At 47.9% G+C, this 17786-nt stretch overlaps 2 protein-coding genes across 3 annotated transcripts; one reads left to right on the forward strand and one right to left on the reverse strand.

Moving 5' to 3' along the window:
* The first annotated feature begins 1548 nt into the window (after window positions 1-1548).
* On the forward strand, window positions 1549-7601 carry inpp1 (inositol polyphosphate-1-phosphatase). The gene is made up of 6 exons (XM_084441523.1): window positions 1549-1757; window positions 4151-4362; window positions 4489-4549; window positions 5407-5610; window positions 6065-6239; window positions 6688-7601. Exons 2-6 carry the CDS (start codon window positions 4159-4161, stop codon window positions 7202-7204), a joined length of 1161 nt encoding a protein of 386 aa, XP_084297649.1. The 5' UTR covers window positions 1549-1757; window positions 4151-4158; the 3' UTR covers window positions 7205-7601.
* A 534-nt stretch (window positions 7602-8135) lies between these two features.
* Window positions 8136-17373, reverse strand: dnajc14 (DnaJ (Hsp40) homolog, subfamily C, member 14). Of its 2 annotated transcripts, none has more exons than XM_084440542.1 (7): window positions 17308-17373; window positions 14507-16064; window positions 14236-14342; window positions 13637-13756; window positions 13056-13216; window positions 12437-12539; window positions 8136-11064 (listed from the first exon to the last, which is right to left on the reverse strand). In XM_084440542.1, the coding sequence occupies exons 2-7, from the start codon at window positions 15809-15811 to the stop codon at window positions 10761-10763; spliced, it is 2100 nt and encodes a 699-aa protein (XP_084296668.1). In that variant the 5' UTR covers window positions 15812-16064; window positions 17308-17373; the 3' UTR covers window positions 8136-10760. The 2 variants fall into 2 exon arrangements, with proteins under 2 accessions (XP_084296668.1, XP_084296667.1); XM_084440541.1 differs by having other exon boundaries at window positions 17075-17343.
* Window positions 17374-17786: the final 413 nt, after the last annotated feature.

The raw sequence follows: 17786 nt of genomic DNA on the forward strand, positions 1-17786 counted from the left end.
CTTAATGGATTCTTAATGGACACAGGGCGTAGGCCTGGCCTGACTAAAACCATTTCCGCCTCAAATTGTTCACTTTACTTAAGATCTTGTTACTGCATTTGTTGACATAGGCTATTATTGCTATAGGCTATTCACTGCCTACATAGTTTGGCTTGATTTATGTGGTAGACAATTGTTTTTCTTGGATTGAACTTTTATGACAATCAGTGTGAAGACTCAATTAATACTCGAGATCTGTTTACCATTACCATGTTCACACAGGCCTACTAGGACTAGGGTTAATTCAAAAGACGAGTGCGCGTCTATTACAGGTATTGTACTCGATGAATCCGTCTCGGAAATACAATTTGTTAACGTCGTTACAACTTTTCCCTCGCAATGGTATTGCTAATCAAACATTGGGGCAGATAAATTCAGCTATAATACAGACGAAATACATGTATTTCTTTCGGAAAGTATCCTAGACGCAGCGTTACTTGTCACGCACTCCATGTCGCCACTCCGAGCCCGTCTCTCTCTCTCGCTCACACACACACACACACGCACACACACACACACACACACACACACACACACACACACACACACACACACACACACACACACACACACACTCTCGCTTTCTGATTAAGAATAATGTCTCTAAAACAGTGTAGTTTTAGAGAAATTCCAAAGTTATTACAAAGTCTTACTGGACGCAGATCAGAAATGTCTCTTTCTCATCTTTGACAGTCCATAAAATCTGAATTATGCATAGCTCATGGGGAAGGCCTATGGATATGTGTTCAGGACCTCTCCCTCTACACATCTATGTAAAATTATTTGATTTCTACAGTGTAGTTTTGGAGAAATTCCATAATTCTTCAGATTTTAGGGACTGTCAAAGATGAGAAAGAGACATTTCAGTAAGATACAGTAAGACTTTGCAATGGAATTTCTCTAAAACTACACTGTAGAAATCAAATAATTTTGCATGGATTTTAAGAGGGAGAGGAACACTTATGCATAGGCCTTCCCCATGAGATATGCATAATTCAGATTTTATTGACTGTCAAAGATGAGAAATAGATTGTATTTCCGAGACGGATTCATCGAGTGCCGTAATACGTGTAAAAGAGGCGCACTCGTCTTTTGAATTGAACGTGGAAGAAAAATGTGCGGCTCATTTGACCGTGGAGAAAGAAAGTGCGGCTAGCTTGACCGCAGTCGGGAACTGGACAGTGCAAATACATGACAGTACAAAAACATTGAAAATACAACATACAAAATACCAAAATGCAATGTACAAATTACAATATACTGAATAGGCCTAAAAATAAAGGGGGGAGGCACAATTCCAGTGTAGGAACGGAAGAGATGCAGCCAATACAATAGTACGCTATTCAACAATATTGATGGCGTTGTTTGAATATATTTTTATTTCCAATGTTTCCTTTAGAGACTGTATTTGTTTTGGTTTACCGTAAGGAAGCCAGAGTTAAACCCCGCCCACAGGATAGCAAGGGGAAAGCCTGCCCTCAGCGGAAAATCACCTCCGTCCGCCCTTCCTTCCGAAGGTACAGTAACATCTGCACCGATCACATACAAGAACAGGCACCTCCGTCTTTCGACTTTCAAATAGGGATCGATATATCGATATATTATAGATCCCCGCAGGCCGACACGGCGTCACGCTGGTGACGGTAAATCCTAAATCCACCTTCGCTCGGATTGCGACAGGCCAGCTTCCAAAGCCGAGGAAAGACTGAACCTTTCCGGTAAGGGCACATCTGTGTCTGTGCAACTATTCTATTATATTCATTAATTCGTTATTATTTGGATGCTCAAAATAAATAAAGTCCAAGTATTATGCTCAGAGTTAACATCTTCTTTTCTAATGAACTACGTGTGGTTGAGAGGAAAAGTTCGTGATGAATGTACCACTATAGCCTATTTATTAGGCCTACTTGACAAGATCATCAGGCAAAATCCCCATTTGTTTGTTGGCTGGATATTGTCAGGCTATTCTCACTATCCCACTTTTTCAGAGATGCCCTGATTTCATTTGGAGACTATACTTAGACATACCCCAGAGATGGACTTCTCTCTCACACACACACACACACACACACACACACACACACACACACACACACACACACACACACACCATACCTCCCTCTCTAGATGTCCAAACAATCACACATGCGAGCGAAGCGCAGATCATCAGTGGTCCTGAAGTTTTCATAACCACATCCTGCTAATTTCATCATCTCACAGCACACATGCACACATCCAAACAAAGGGCCTTGTTCTAACGTTGGCTCTGACGTCATGTCAGAGGGCAGCAATCTAGCTAGCAGATCAGTTGAGGCTACTAGCTAACATTACCTGCCACAGTGGTTGGTGGACTCTATAAATACATCCATGGTAGTCTCAACGCCAAACCCCCGAGAGTTCTTTCGCTGATACACTACGTAAACTACGCTAACTACGTAACTGCATGCATCTGCATACTGCAGATCTCTCTATGGGTCTGGGACACTTAAAGGTGCTCAGTTCGATTTCTCTTTTCTTTTTTCGGCCACTAGATGGGGCTGTGGTGCAGCATATCAGATATAAACAAGTGGGCGTTTTCACCCCATATATGGATATATATGAATATATATATGTATAATACAGACATTCAGCAATTACAGTCCACATAAAACAACACATTTGAACTTGTTCACCTGCGACAGGTTAAATTCTCTTGCGTCTCAGCAGCAGACGTTAGCTAAAATGTTCATTGCTGGAAGCAGCTAGATGGCGTAATCAACTAATTAGCATAATATGCAATTCCGAAACAGGCACAATGAATAGAAAAGTCTGGCCAGGTACTTAACAATCTATTTACGTATTTACAAGCATATCTTTTTACAAGCGTATTTACAAGTATTTTTTGTTGCCGTAACATTAGCTCTTTTTTCTTTTCTTTTTTACAGATATGCAGTGGCCTAATGAATGTAGATCTACAAATTATTTACATTTTTACTGCAGGGATGCTTTTAATGCTGTGTTAAATTTATATCGGAAACGTCAGGATTCACGGGTTCGACGTCAAAGCCGTCATCAAATACGTCATCTGAACCAGGGTTATAATAGTTTTGCTTTTTTCATTAGTTTTTATTTTTATATTGTTTTAACTTTTTGCGTTCAATTTCAGTTTAGTTTTAATTAGTTTTTAAAGCAGATTTGCTAGTTTTTTTTTTGTTTTTTTTTGATAATGCTTAGTTTTAGTTTAGTTTTTATTAGTTTCAGAATTAGTTTTAGTTTTTTTTTCTTCTGCGCTAGCCTCATGAGACTGTCCTGATCTCCTGAGCTCACGTTGTTTCACTCTGTGTGAAACAAACCATCAGGGGAACGTCAGGTTACTTCTGCGCAGGGACACAGCTAAAGAAATAGAAGGATAGATTTCATATCCACCCAAAATACTAGGCTTATGTATGGAATGAAAAAGACTAAAACTAAGGACATTTTCTCTACAATTTTAGTTTATTTTAGTTAGTTTTGTAAACACACAATACAGTTTTATCTAGTTATCGTTTTTTTGTAAAGCCTAGTTTTTATTTTTATTTCAGTTAACTAAAATGTTTTTTCACACCTAGTTTTCGTTTTTTAGTTAGTTTTCGTTAACTATAATAACCTTGATCTGAACTCACCATTTTACTTGTGATCAGACGGTCGGCGTCAGCGCTGTGAGTAGTGAGGAGGAGATGGCAGCTCTGGCTGTAGGCTACTCAGCATGCGTGAGCTCGGTTGTAATATGAACCACGGAACACGATATGTTAGATGCTTTTGCAGAGCTCTGTCAACACAATCATTCCCCAAATTACGAGAAAAACTTGCTAGATTTGACGCTAGTCGCTTTGGCTAATGAAGTCGCCAAGGGGGTCTGGAAAGTCGCCAGATATAACGACAAAGTCACCAAGTTGGCAACACTGATTGCTGAATGCAGAAGTTGGAAGATTCAACTTTTGTTCCCTTGTGTTAGGTCAATTGTCATTGGTCGAGAGGCTTCTTTCAAAAGACGATGGCCTATCCTGGTAGGGGGGTAACCAGGGATGACCAATCAGATTCCAGTCTGCCCCCCTCCCCTACTAGCCCCGCTCTCTGTGTCTATCTCTGTCAGGTGTGGGCATGGCTGACCTTCTGAGGCTTCTGCTGCGGGTGGCGGAGAAGGCGTCTAACGTGGCGCGGGTCTGCAGGCAGGAGGCGCTGCTCTTCCAGCTGCTGGTCCAGGAGAAGACCGGCGTGGACAAGAACAAGAAGTTTGTTCAGGATTTCAAGACGCTGGCAGACGTGGTGATTCAAGAGATGATTCGCCACGATGTTGGGGCTCAGGTACAGAGGCATCATGTAATAATGATGCATTGTGGTTGACTTGACATTTCTGACATTTAGGCCTTATGAAGTATCAACTATATTTTTGACGATCTTACCCCCCCCCCCCCCACTGGCTTTCTTTAGTTTCCTGAAATGATTGGCTTTATACTCGGCGAGGAGTCCAACAAGTTTGAGAATGGACTGGGTAAGTAATAACATAGTTATAACAGTGGAGTTGAAATACCTCCATTAGCCACTTTCCTTTTTCAGCTTGAGAGTTCAATCAATCAATCAAAGCTTTATTTATATAGCGCATTTCATACCCAGAGGCAACACAATGCACTTTACAGAGAACAAGGGAGGTGGGCATACGACCCACTCTCTACATATTCCAGAGGGAAGCAAAAAAACAGTAATCACCCGGGGGCCAGAAAGTTGACAACTTATCGTGTGTGTGTGTGTGTGTGTGTGTGTGTGTGTGTGTGTGCGCACGCATGTGTGTGCATGTAACCCTCTCATTTCGGCTCCACCTCATGAGTCATGATGCCAGGTTCATCAGTCATCAGTCCAGTTTATTGCTATTTCTGTTGCAAACACAGAGGTGTGGTAGATGGTTGCAGTCACAAATAAATCTTCTGCCCACACTCGTCAGTTGTCACAGTCAAAAGGGACTATCTACAGTTTACAACTGGTTTTACTTTTTATTTTTTATATTTAGTTTTTTAATTTTCTTCATAATTTCATAAACAATCAGGACATCACATAAGACAATGGCAAAAACAATAACTACAAGATCTACAACATGGATAACACCAAAGACGATAAACAAAAACAAGAAAAACAACAAAAAATCAATAGAAAAAGACATTCACAAACACAGAAAAAAAAAATCTAAATAAGACATACCACAAAACAAGAAGAAGAAGAAGGTAGGAGAATAATAATCCAATGCTCGGGCCCTAATAATAACTAGGGGCACCACTAATAACCTAATAATAAGTTACATGTGTGCGTGTGTGCGTGTGTGTGTGTGTGTGTGTGTGTGTGTGCGCATTCCCCCAGGGGAGAGTGTGACAGTGACCGTGTGTGTGACGGAGGAGGAGACGGCGTCTCTCCTGGCCACCGTGCTGGACGGGGACCGGATGGCGGCGTCTCTCCTGGCGCAGGCCATCCACCACGACACGGCAGCCGTGACCGACCCCGGCATCGAGGACCTCCGCCTGCCGCTCCGCCCCGCCGACCTGGGCATCTGGATAGACCCCATAGGTGCCACTTACTCCTACTCATCTAGGAATTAGCCCAAAGGCAAACGCTTTGGTGAATCACATTTGGAAGTTATGGTGCGTTCGTTTGTGGTCGGAGGTGGCAAGTCGCAAGTGGCAAAATACCTACCTCCGACCTGTGTGCATTCGAGCTATATACCATTATATCACAGTTACCTAGTTATATCTATATACCATTATATCACAGTTAACTAGTTATATCTATATACCATTATATCACAGTTACCTAGTTATATCTAGTGCATTCGAGCAACTGGGGGCTGAGAAACATATCCGAATTTGCGACGAGGAAGTGCGAGTTCATGCAGTGTTTTATTTAATAATTCCTAGTAGCAAGTCGCAATTTGCCACCTCCCAGTTATAAACGAACGCACCATTAATAGCTTAAAATTCATGTTTGAAAATATAGTTATTTTTTTATGTTTTTGTGATTGTAGATGCCACTAGTCAGTATATTGAAGGGCGCGAGGAGGTGCTGGTGGAGGGGCGTCTGTGTCCGTCGGGTCTGCAGTGTGCCCTGGTCCTGATCGGGGTCTACCTACGGGCCACAGGTGAACCGGTCATGGGCGTCATCAACCAGCCCTTCAACCACAAAGACCCATCTGACGGCAGGTGAGCCCCAGCCCAGCTCTCTGACTCCTGGATGATCTGATCACTACCTATCAATCAATCAATCAATCAAGTTGGATTTATATAGCACCCTTCATGATACCCAGAGCGCTTTACAGAGTCCAGTATTCATTCAGACACAGTCATACCGGTGGTGGTCAGCTACATCTGTAGCCACAGCTGCCCTGGGGCAGACTGACAGAAGCGTGGCTGCCAATCAGCGCCTACGGCCCCTCCGACCACCACCAACATTCATTCACATTCATACGTTGCATGTCTTTTATGATGGCACTGTGATCAGCACTGTGAGAAGTCCGTTGGGGTCGGTTTACAAGCCCTTTCGGACCAGGGTTGAGCTCTGGGAGCTAGTATCTCTGATACATAGAAATACCATTTAGTGTTTTCACGATGAGAGTAAAGATAGATGTTTGGATTCATGTTTGTGTTGCAGATGGAAGGGCCAGCATTTCTGGGGCGTGTCTTATGGGAGTGTCCAGGCGTGCTCGGTGACCCGACCTCCAGACAGGTCAACAGACAGCGGAGGCAGCAGTGGGTCAGGGATCTCTGTGGTCCTGAGCTCCAGCGAGAAGCAGGCGGTGAAGGAAGCCTTGATGCCACTGTGTAGCCCAGGCGGCCTCATGTACGCCTCCGGAGCCGGCTACAAGATCCTGTGTGTGATCCAGGGGCTGGCTGACGTTTACGTGCTCTCTGAAGGAAGCACCTTCAAGTGGGACTCGTGCGCCCCCCATGCCCTGCTCCGGGCGCTGGGAGGCGGGGTGGTAGACCTGGTCGGGTGCCTCCGCTCCAGTCCTGGAGAGGACGGGGGTCTCCAGGGGGAACTGACCTACCATCAGCCCCACACAGACAGCTCTGGGGCAGACCGCTGGGCCAACCAGGGCGGCCTGGTCGCCTATCTGGACTGTAAACTGCTTCACAGAGTCATTGGGGAACTAAGAGGAAAGTTTTAATGGAAGAAGCGGTGGTCTGGCTGAGGTGTTGTTGCCGTCTGATAGGGTTACGTTGAAACATGTCTATTTTGGTGGGGTCTGTGATGTTTTATATCAACAATGCTGTCCGAGTTATTTTAGAAACGCAAGACGTGTATATGCAAATGTAAATATATGAAGGAATGTTACCATTTATTAAAGTATGCCTACTGCACTTTGGGGCGGATTTATCCTCACACTTGAGGTTAATGAATAACATGGCAATGAGCTTGCTTTTGGTTGGTCAAATGTCTTCTGGAGGCCTACTTACCAGAATATCTCAACCCAGTTCACGTTCTGAAGTGGTAATACAGTGAGGCGTTCGGTAAATACTGTAGGTTTATCCTCCTCGACAGAAATACTGATGGAGAACAAGGCAAGCAGAACAGTCTCAAAAGAACTGCTTTCTAGGAATCTGAAGCAGTCCAGAAAAGGCCTTTTAGGGAGCAGAGCTGTAGAAAGACGTCTTCCACACGGTTCTCATCACCCAAGCTCTGTGATTCAGCGCAGGACATGAAGAAGCCATATGAGGCATAATACCTGGGTTTACAGTAAAAGGGATTAGAGCGATTTCAGGGGAATGGAAACCCAGTGAGATTAAGGGCTGTGATAATGCATCAGTGTAATGCATCAGTCACAGAATTAGAAGGGTTTACTCTGAAAGGGGGAGAGAAATGTACTGTATAGAAATGCTTTGCCTGGATAATAATGGTTCTGCTAATGACATTGAAATCAGTCCCTCTTATTGGCTCCCAGCCACCACTTAAGTGCTGAATAAAAAAATAAAAACATTCAATTTCCATTTGTAGGAAACCAACTTTAATATGAAAACCAGAGAAAGCAGAAGAGAATCAACCAAACAGTGATGCTTCCCCCCCCCCCCCCTCGGGAACGTACTGTACTGTCCCACACATGAAACCCTGATGATTGTCAGATTTTTTGCAATATTTTTTTTGCATATTCTGTTTGAAATATAAAAGAAATTCATGTGAAATTCATGTTTGGCTCTCCTACCCCTGGTGGGCTCCCTTCATTGGCCTGCTGCTTCAGGCCGCTACTCGGACCATAACGTACATTCTCACGTCAATTAGGGCATCTAAACATAACTGCAACATTTCATCCTAAAATCTCTTTAATACCCCCGTTTAAAGGAAAAGCTAATTAACACTTGCATTGCAAACCTTTTTCAAAGAGCAAAAAAACATGTGCAACAGCCGGAGCTTCGTTCCACTTCATCAAGCTACAACACGACCCCACACGACCACGGGATGACGAAGAACTAAAGGTACGAGAGAACTGACCTCCAACAATTCATATTCATCCTCGAATACTAGATTGCTTTTGTTTCTTCAAGGAGATTTATCCATGACGTCTCTAACGCTATTTATCCATGGCTTCAAACACAAATTAGATGATATGACATTTTCCAGAATATTTATTCCAGAACATGAATTCCACAGGCTGTTAAGAACAGAAGACTGAGATCTGACGGCTGTCTGTTTGAAACCTTCACACTAATATTGACTGTTTAAGGGAGGGGGGAGAGAGAGGGAGGGGGGGAGAGAGAGGGAGGGGGGAGAGAGAGGGCAGTGGTAGCTTGTCTTTAGATTTAACTTGCTGTATGGTGATCGATATGACTGTTTCAATCTTGACATCTTGCGCCTGACAAAACATTGTATGGCATCTTTCAAAATTATGAAAAACGTGGTTTCAGTCATTATTCTAACAAAATGGTGGTTTCCTGGGATACGCATTATACTAGACGAGTCACCTGAAGCACTGAAGTAGCGTCAGTTGAGGATTTCCTCCCAAGACACTTTGTACTAGGCTGAAGTGTCGTCTAGGAAACCGGGCCCACATTTCAGTGGCCTCATGGACTACATGGATAAAGCATTGTTGGAGTTTGGAGATCATCATCCTCATATCTTATAGACAATATTACAGGATTGAAATCAGCAAACACATCGTTGACTCTCACCAAGACCGTCTGAATACTTCATTCTACTATGTCATGTCAAAGTGCTTCTTTGTGTGGGGGTTCAATGTGTCAAGAGATGTTGAGCCAACAGCACTCACTGGAGTTGTAGTCTGACGGGGACGCAGATTGAAAAGTGCTCCCCTCAAACTCGATTTCATATATAAATTACAAATGTTTACAATTAAAACGTTCATTTTCCTCATTCAAAGCAATAAATGGCAGAAAAGCAGTTGCTCAAATGATAACCTCTCATTTATCAATTGACCAACGAAGGCCACGGGTGGAAGGGTGTGTGAGTGACAGCAGCGAGGGCAGGTGAGACGTATCTACAGACGGGTATCCCCCCCGGGGCAGGTGAGACGCCCCCTACAGACGGGTCTCTCCCCCGGGGCAGGTGAGACGCCCCCTACAGACGGGTATCTCCCCCGGGGCAGGTGAGACGCCCTCTACAGACGGGTATCTCCCCCGGGGCAGGTGAGACGCCCTCCACAGACGGGTCTCTCCCCCGGGGCAGGTGAGACGCTCTCTACAGACGGGTATCACCCCCGGGGCAGGTGAGACGCCCTCTACAGACGGGTATCTCCCCCGGGGCAGGCTAGGTGCCCTCTACAGACGGGTATCTCCCCCGGGGCAGGTGAGACGCCCTCCACAGACGGGTCTCTCCCCCGGGGCAGGTGAGACGCTCTCTACAGACTGGTATCTCCCCCAGGGCAGGTGAGACGCCCTCCACAGACGGGTCTCTCCCCCAGGGCAGGTGAGACGCCCCCTACAGACGGGTATCTCCCCCAGGGCAGGTGAGACGCCCTCTACAGACGGGTATCCCCCCCGGGGCAGGTGAGACGCCCTCTACAGACGGGTATCTCCCCCAGGGCAGGTGAGACGCCCTCTACAGACGGGTATCTCCCCCAGGTCAGGCGAGACACACCCTCTGCTGACGGGTATCCCCTTCAGGCTTGTGGAGCTGGTTGGTTTCTCCGCTCCACGTTTCACACAGAGACCTGAAGAGAGATGACCTCATTCAAAAACAACCAGCAAAGAAAAGTGACAGAACTCAAGTGTCTTCCGTTACGGTGCAGCCATGCGTGCGATGCGGGATTTGGCGGGAAAGTTGGAGACCTAGAAGTTGGAGACCTAGAAGTTGGAGACCTAGAAGTTGGAGACCTAGAGCGATATGTTGCCATTCTAGCATCAGGCTTCATGTCAGTGGCATGGCTGCAGCTGTTCACAAAACAACAAACACAAACATGAAATTAAAACGACGGGAGGAGAAGCAACACAACTGCTACCTCCAAACCCCCCCAAAAAATACTTTAGATTCTGAGATGGTTCCTTCCTTCCTTCCCCTTCATGGTGCGGTCCCTCCTCTCTGTTGGCCGGCTCCTCCTGGTTGTCGGTCTGTGAGTGTGGCGGTCCGGACCGCTTGAATCTTCCTGAGTTTGACTCATGTGGGCGGGGGGGGGGCGGGTCCGGGCCCGACGGCAGGCAAGCAAGAGAGACAAACATGACCGCCGTGTCGGTAGTGTCCCCACGTCGCTGTCGGTGACTCGCGGTTCTGACCCTTCACCTCTGGAACGGCTTGCGGACCTTCTTCCTCCGGCGGGGGGGCTTGCCGCCCTCTGCAAAGGGCTCGGCCGCCTCCGGACGCTGCCCCCCCGGCATGAAGAAGCCAGTCTGAGGCGGGGGCGGAGAAAAGGGTCCGCTGGGCCCAGCGCCGGGGGGGTGGTGTGGGGGGGGCGGCGGTCCTGAGGGGAAGAAGCCCCCGTTGGCAGTCATGTCACTGGGAGGGCCCCCCTGGAAGATGCGATGGAAGAAATCCTGCAGGTCGGCAGGGGAGCTGGGGCCTGGGGGGGGGTCTGTCGGGGTCCTGGAGGGGAGAGAAGAATCATTCATCATCCCTCATCTACCCAGAAGAGCTCAATGAACATCTTCTACAGCCGGTCTGGAGGACAGCGTCTACCTCGACCACGGAAGAAGCTCAGGATGACCTCAGATTTAATCAGTCATTTACAAATATTCCATCTATTTCTGTACATTGGCAGCAGAACTGACCACAGTGATATGCTAACGACCCTTCAGGGAGCAGGCTAAATATAGCATTCAGGAATCTTTTTTTAGCCCACCACTTCATGCCCTTGTACACTTGGGGTGTGTGCTCTGGGGGTGTGCTCTGGGTGTGTGCGCTCTGTGGGGGTGTGTGCTCTGTGGGTGTGTGTGCTCTGTGGGTGTGTGTGCTCTGGGTGTGTGTGCTCTGGGGGTGTGTGCTCTGGGTGTGTGTGCTCTGGGGGTGTGTGCTCTGGGGGTGTGTGCTCTGTGGGGGTGTGTGCTCTGGGGGTGTGCTCTGGGTGTGTGTGCTCTGGGGGTGTGTGCTCTGGGTGTGTGCTCTGTGGGGGTGTGTGCTCTGGGTGTGTGTGCTCTGGGGGTGTGCTCTCTGGGGGTGTGTGCTCTGGGGGTGTGCTCTCTGGGGGTGTGTGCTCTGGGGGTGTGTGCTCTGGGGGTGTGTGCTCTGGGGGTGTGTGCTCTGGGGGTGTGTGCTCTGGGTGTGTGTGCTCTGTGGGTGTGTGCTCTGGGGGTGTGTGCTCTGGGGGTGTGCTCTCTGGGGGTGTGTGCTCTGGGGGTGTGTGCTCTGGGGGTGTGTGCTCTGGGGGTGTGTGTGCTCTGGGTGTGTGTTCTGGGGGTGTGTGTGCTCTGGGGGTGTGCTCTGGGTGTGTGTGCTCTGGGGGTGTGTGCTCTGGGGGTGTGTGCTCTGGGGGTGTGCTCTGGGGGTGTGTGCTCTGGGGGTGTGTGCTCTGGGGGGGTGCTCTGGGGGGGTGCTCTGGGGGTGTGTGTGCTCTCTGGGGGTGTGCTCTGGGTGTGTGTGCTCTGTGGGTGTGTGTGCTCTGGGGGGTGTGTGCTCTGGGGGGGGGGTGTTCTGTGACTGTGCGCTCTGGAGGGGGGGGGTGTGCTCTGGGTTCTATGGGGTGTGCTCTGGGTTCTACGGGGTGTGCTCTGGGGGGGGGGGGGGGGTGTTCTGTGGCTGTGCGCTCTGGAGAGGGGGGGTGGGGCGGGTGCTCTGTGTTCTACGGGGTGTGCTCTGTGTTCTATGTGGTGTGCTCTGGGTTCCACGGGGTGTGCTCTGGGTTCCACGGGGTGTGCTCTGGGTTCTACGGGGTGTGCTCTGGGTTCTACGGGGTGTGCTCTGTGTTCTATGTGGTGTGCTCTGGGTTCCACGGGGTGTGCTCTGTGTTCTGAGGACGTACCGTTGGCGCGCGGAGCTGCCGTTGTTCTTGGAGCCGAAGGAGATGTGGTAGGGCACGCGGTGGGTGTCCGGGGAGATGCCTATCCGCTGGCAGCCAGCCCACTCTGGAGGGGGGGGACACGGGGACACCAGTTAGTCAACGTGACAAGACTCTAGTCCAGAGAGAACAGACTTAACAGTGCATCAATCCAGATTGATCAGTGCATCTGAAAGGACACCAAATCAAGTTAGGGCAATGAAGCAAAGAAGGTATAAAAAAAAAAAAGTCCTATACAGACGCATCTCAGAAAATTTGAATATTGTGAGATAAAAAGTACATTAATTTCTGTAATTTAATTCAAACAGTGAAACTTTCATGGATTCTAAGATCCATTACACAAAGTGAAATATTTCGAGCTTTTTCTGTTTTAATGTTGATGATAATATGTTCAGTATGTTCATTTATACACTTAATACTTGGCGGAAGCTCCTTTTTCACAAATTACTGCATCAATGTGGAGTGTGATCGCATGGGGGCAATCAGCCTTGAAACATTTCACTACATGTGTAATGAATCTAAATTAGGACAAATAATGAACTTTCCACAATATTCTAATTTTCTGAGAATGCCTTGGTCGTACCTGTGATGTCGTAAACCTTCCCGTCCATACAGGCGAAGTATGTGATGCGTAGGCCCAGCATGCTTGACTCCGCCCACAGGTCCCCCTCCTCTGCGCTGTGGTGACGGTTACACTCAGCGCAGAACCGCGCCTCCGCGGGCTTCCGGTCCATCTCGAACCTCCTGCACACACACACACACACACACACACACACACACACACACACACACACACACACACGACAGGACATCAGCAGGGCTGAAAGAACCACGATGCTCGGAACGCTATGCACAGGTGTGTTGTTCTACCAATGATCAGGTAAAAAGAGGTTTTAGACCAGCCAACATGATAATATTGTTTTCAATTTCTTTTTTTTGTTATCAATTTTTTATTTCAAAGTTACCAATTGCATGTCCAACATACAATCTTGTTGTCTTCCGACATGTAAAGTGCAACATGACATGCTATAACCAATAACACTGACAAAAAGAACAAAATGAACCCCCCCCCGGCGGCTTGTAACCCCCCCCACCCCCCCATCTCGGTGTGTGTCATAATATTGTCTTCTGATATCACAGATGCAGCCTGAGTGACTGACTCACTTGTGCTTGCCCTCACACTTGGTGCACATCATGGTGTTCATCGCTTCCTTCAGGTCGTCCTGGAGTTTGGTGAGGAACTCGTTCATCGACTTCGAGAGCTCCGTCGCCGCCATGCGCTTTCTGGGGGATTAAAACAAACAGACCCGTTAGTGATGTCTTTGACTTCATGTGAAACTGTGACAAAACAATAGGGCTGGGTTTAAAAAATCGATTCATCGATTCTGAATCAAATGATTCAGAATCGATTCATGAATCCGAAAATCGATCTTTTATTTAATGAATGAATGAATAAATGAAGGTATGAATAGTTCATTCATTCAGTCAATGATTCATTCATTTTTGGAAATCAGTATCGATACCCAGCCCTAGTATTGATGTGTTGCATAACTTGGCAGTCATGTAATTAAGGTTACAGCTAAAAAAAACAGGTTTTAGTAACACTAACCGAATCGATATTGAATCAAATCGAATCGAATCGTGATAATCGATTCTGAACCTTGTGAATCGGAATCGAATCTTGAAATTCGACTCGATACCCAGCCCTAAAAAACAATAGTTCCAACTTTGCACGTCCTAATGCTGAGTCGGTGTAAACCCACATCTCGTACTCTCTCCGTGTCTCAGGGTTACTGACGATGTCCCAGGCGGCTCTAAGGACCTTGAAGGCCTCGCCGGCACGCGGGTGCTTGTTCTTGTCTGGGTGGACCTGAGTGAAGACAGGCAGGGGACACGACAGCCATTAGATAAGAGACTGAACAGGGAAACTGTAGTAATGATTTGCTCTATTGAATATAATGGCTAATATAGCAAAAAAAGGCGTGATCTAGTATTTAAGTTGTACTGCTCATCTAATTGCCTCTATTTACACACCTGGACAGCCAGTTGTCTGTAGGCTCTCTTTAGCTCAGCTTCAGTTGCATGGGCCTCCACGCCCAGCACTGTGAAAGGGTCTAGCTCATCCTCGGGTACGAGAGCTAAGGCCAGCAGTCGCTCGAGCTCCTGACCAGGCAGGTACCGCCCAGTCCCGCCAGGAGACTCAGGGGTGGAGGGCAGGTTCCTCGCCTGGCCTCCTCTCCTCCTGAACCAGCCTCTGACCCTCTGGACCAGGGAGGCCGCGCTCCTCCAGACCCTGGAGTCCTGCAGGGCGGCCCAGCCTCGCCTGCCCCGCTCCCCGCCCAGCCTCCCCAGCACGCGTCCGGCCCACAAGTAGCCCAGCAGCACCACGGCACAGAGCAGCGCCAAAAACAACGCGGAGGTCTGTCGCGCCCACCTCGCCGACCTCGCGCACTTATCCGTCAGCACCTCCCCGATGCCTCTCGCCCACTCCAGCGCGCGCCCGGCGTCGGCCTTCATCCCAGGCACGTCCGTGACCTTGGCGAGGAGCTGAGAGCCGAGGTCGTAGAGCGCCACCCCTCCCGTCTCCACGCAGACGCCGCAGTGGTGCGTCACCGTCACGATGAGCTCCACCACCATGTGGATGCAGGACATGCACCAGGGGCTGAGCGACTCGGACAGCAGCTCCCTGAAGGCCAGGGCCAGCTGGGCGCCCATGCGCCGGCGCCCCCTGCCCTGGTGGTGGTGGTGGTTGCGTCTCCGGGCCTGCTTGTGCCTACCACCGCTGGACGGCGCCGACCCTTTAGGGAGGAAGGAGGAGGAGGCGGAGGACGGCGTAGTCTGGCTGCTCTGCTCTGAAGCCGTCGCCCCTCCGCTATTACGGGACCTGCCCCGCCTGCCGCCCCCCTCCCTCCTCCAACCAGACTCCCCGTTCGCTCGCTGGTCCTTCCCTGCCTCACTCTGACTCCCTCCCTCCTCCTGATCTCCACCCATCACCTCCTCTTCTCCTTCTTCTGTCTGCTCCTGCACTCCCCCTCGCTGTCTCAGAGGAACCTCTCCTTCCACCTCCTCCTCTGGGGTCGCACGGCCCTCCTCTTCCCAGTCCCCCGAGTCCTCCTCAGTCACGGGGCTGCGAGTGTCCTGAGGCTTTGGTGTGAGATAGTCCGTTGTTTCGTTCTCTGGGACGGGTCGTTGGGCGTCGTCCTCCTCCTCGTCTGCTGCAGTGCCCCTGGTGTCAGGCGTGGGCTTGGCGGATGCGAGGCGGGGGCCCAAGAGGAGGCCGTTTTCGGGGCTGTCCTCCGCAGGGGCCGCCCCGCGTTCCGTCTCTCGCTCCTTTTCCATCTTACTTCCAGTCTCTTGATTAAAGTGCTAGAAGAGGTCCCCACTCTCATAGAAGGTGGTGGCGTCCTTGATCCATTCTCTCAAACCATGACACCAAAATACCCCTCAGTGGAGAGGTGAGAGTCCAAAAAGGAAGAAATAGCAGATACCTCCATTATCTACAACACCAATGCATAAGCCTGGCAGATGTTGCAAATAATCAGTCATTACAATCATTTGAATCCATTGGCCTCATCTTACATCTGGAACCACCCTGTGGGGAGACATGTCACATGGGTTGTATCAGTCTCAGCTCCTGCTACGAACTACGTTCAACCGTGCATACTATGTACATTACATTACAGTCATTTAGCAGACGCTTTTATCCAAAGCGACTAACAATAATTGCATTTAACGTAGGAAGAGCCAATGTACTACTACTTGCCAGAACTCACAAGTGCATCTTCTCTCTAAAACAAGTGACTAAGAGCATAATCTAGTGCTGAAGGCAAAGTGCAAGAATCACAATCTAAAGTACAGTGCAATATAATATACTATATACTATATACTATAGCCGAAATAACGTTAGCTAGTAATGTACTCGCATGAGAGTGCTATAATGCAATAGGAATATGAAGGCAAGGGGAGGTTCTTGTTCTAGTATTGATAACTAGCTGTTTATCCTCTAGTGACGTTACTGTCTAGCTAGCCCCTCTTGGTTCAACACACTCTCATAATGGGCCGTAGCTAGCTAACTGCACCATAATGTGACAGCAATCTACAAATATAGATGTCACTATGGGGCACAATTATAACGTTACTCAGTTACTAGACTGGCACTAACGGGTTGATTTAGTTAGCCATCAACTGCTAATTTGGTTGATTATTTGGGGATCTGTCTCGCTGTGAGTGTTAGCAGCTTGGTAGCTTGATATCTAGTAGCTAACAAGCTAACATTACCTCAGATTTAACGGTCGCCAGTAACGTTACTGGCAAATTTCCCTCAGGAACAGCTGTGTGGTCTCGTGAATACGAACATTCCATAAACATATGCGCGAGCGAGCAAAGGCCAACGGCTATTTGGGACCAACCGTCAAACTGTCACGCTAAACATGGACGTTCCACGGTTTAAACGTGTTCTATCCATGGAGTCCTTCTTTCTTTTTAGTCTTACAGACTAATGGGATAATTTAAACACTAATATTACCTCAGATAAGGTTAGCTAACTGGCTAGGGTTGTGTCTGTTATAACGAAATAAAGACAAACAGCACAGCTCAACTCACTTGAATGCCGTTAGGAGGGGAGGAAGACAGGCTGACACAAATCTTTCCTCTCAGCTTGTTAGCTTAGCTTAGCATCAGTTAGCATTAGCTAAGCTCGAGCTCATCGAAAACTAGCTAGCTTCAAGCCAAAGACCTGACATGTCCAACGGTTGTAGCTAATATAAAATCATTTTACGTCAGCATTTTTATGATTAGGGTTATATCTCCACAGACAATAGTTGTTTATTTCTCACTGTTTTTGTTTATAATAAGCGGACGTTGTTGTCCTTGTTGTTTGTCTTAGCGAGCTACTATGTTTCACTTCCGGGAAAGCAGCAGTGACGTCACAACCTCGTTTCCGCTGGCTTGGTTATTAACCCTTTAGTATCCATGGAGATATTATAAGTATCCTATCATAATCCGTGTTTATATAATTTAGGCTACTAAACAACCTTTTCTGTAGCAAGTTTGTCAGGAGTTAGGGATGTTAATTGAAGTCGTTTGGTGGTCTATGGGTTTTACAGGAACATTTAACCTAGATCAAAGGTAGGCCTAAATTAAACTTAAGTTTAACAAGTTAAACCTAAATTTAACTTAGGCCTACTTTAGTCCCCTTAGGTTGACATAGCCTAACTGAGCTTCATTCACTGGTAACATCTTGGCCTGCTCCAAAACCATGGTAAATGGCCTGCACTTATAGTGCTTTTATCCAAAGCATTCACACACCAATGGC

The sequence above is a fragment of the Borostomias antarcticus genome (genome assembly GCF_949987555.1).
Source record: "Borostomias antarcticus genome assembly, chromosome: 7".
In the NCBI taxonomy this organism is placed as follows: Eukaryota; Metazoa; Chordata; class Actinopteri; order Stomiiformes; family Stomiidae; genus Borostomias; species Borostomias antarcticus.

Bases quoted from the DNA above. Each gene is read 5' to 3' on its own strand.
- dnajc14 (XM_084440542.1), bottom strand. From the start codon at position 15,811: ATGGAAAAGGAGCGAGAGACGGAACGCGGGGCGGCCCCTGCGGAGGAC. The intron at 13,757-14,235 runs GTGGGTTTACAC...TTAATCCCCCAG, and splicing joins ACACGGAGAGAGTACGAGAT to AAAGCGCATGGCGGCGACGG. The intron at 13,217-13,636 runs GTGAGTCAGTCA...GTGTGTGTGCAG, and splicing joins AAGTGTGAGGGCAAGCACAA to GAGGTTCGAGATGGACCGGA.
- inpp1 (XM_084441523.1), top strand. From the start codon at position 4,159: ATGGCTGACCTTCTGAGGCTTCTGCTGCGGGTGGCGGAGAAGGCGTCT. The intron at 4,363-4,488 runs GTACAGAGGCAT...GGCTTTCTTTAG, and splicing joins GCCACGATGTTGGGGCTCAG to TTTCCTGAAATGATTGGCTT. The intron at 4,550-5,406 runs GTAAGTAATAAC...GCATTCCCCCAG, and splicing joins CAAGTTTGAGAATGGACTGG to GGGAGAGTGTGACAGTGACC.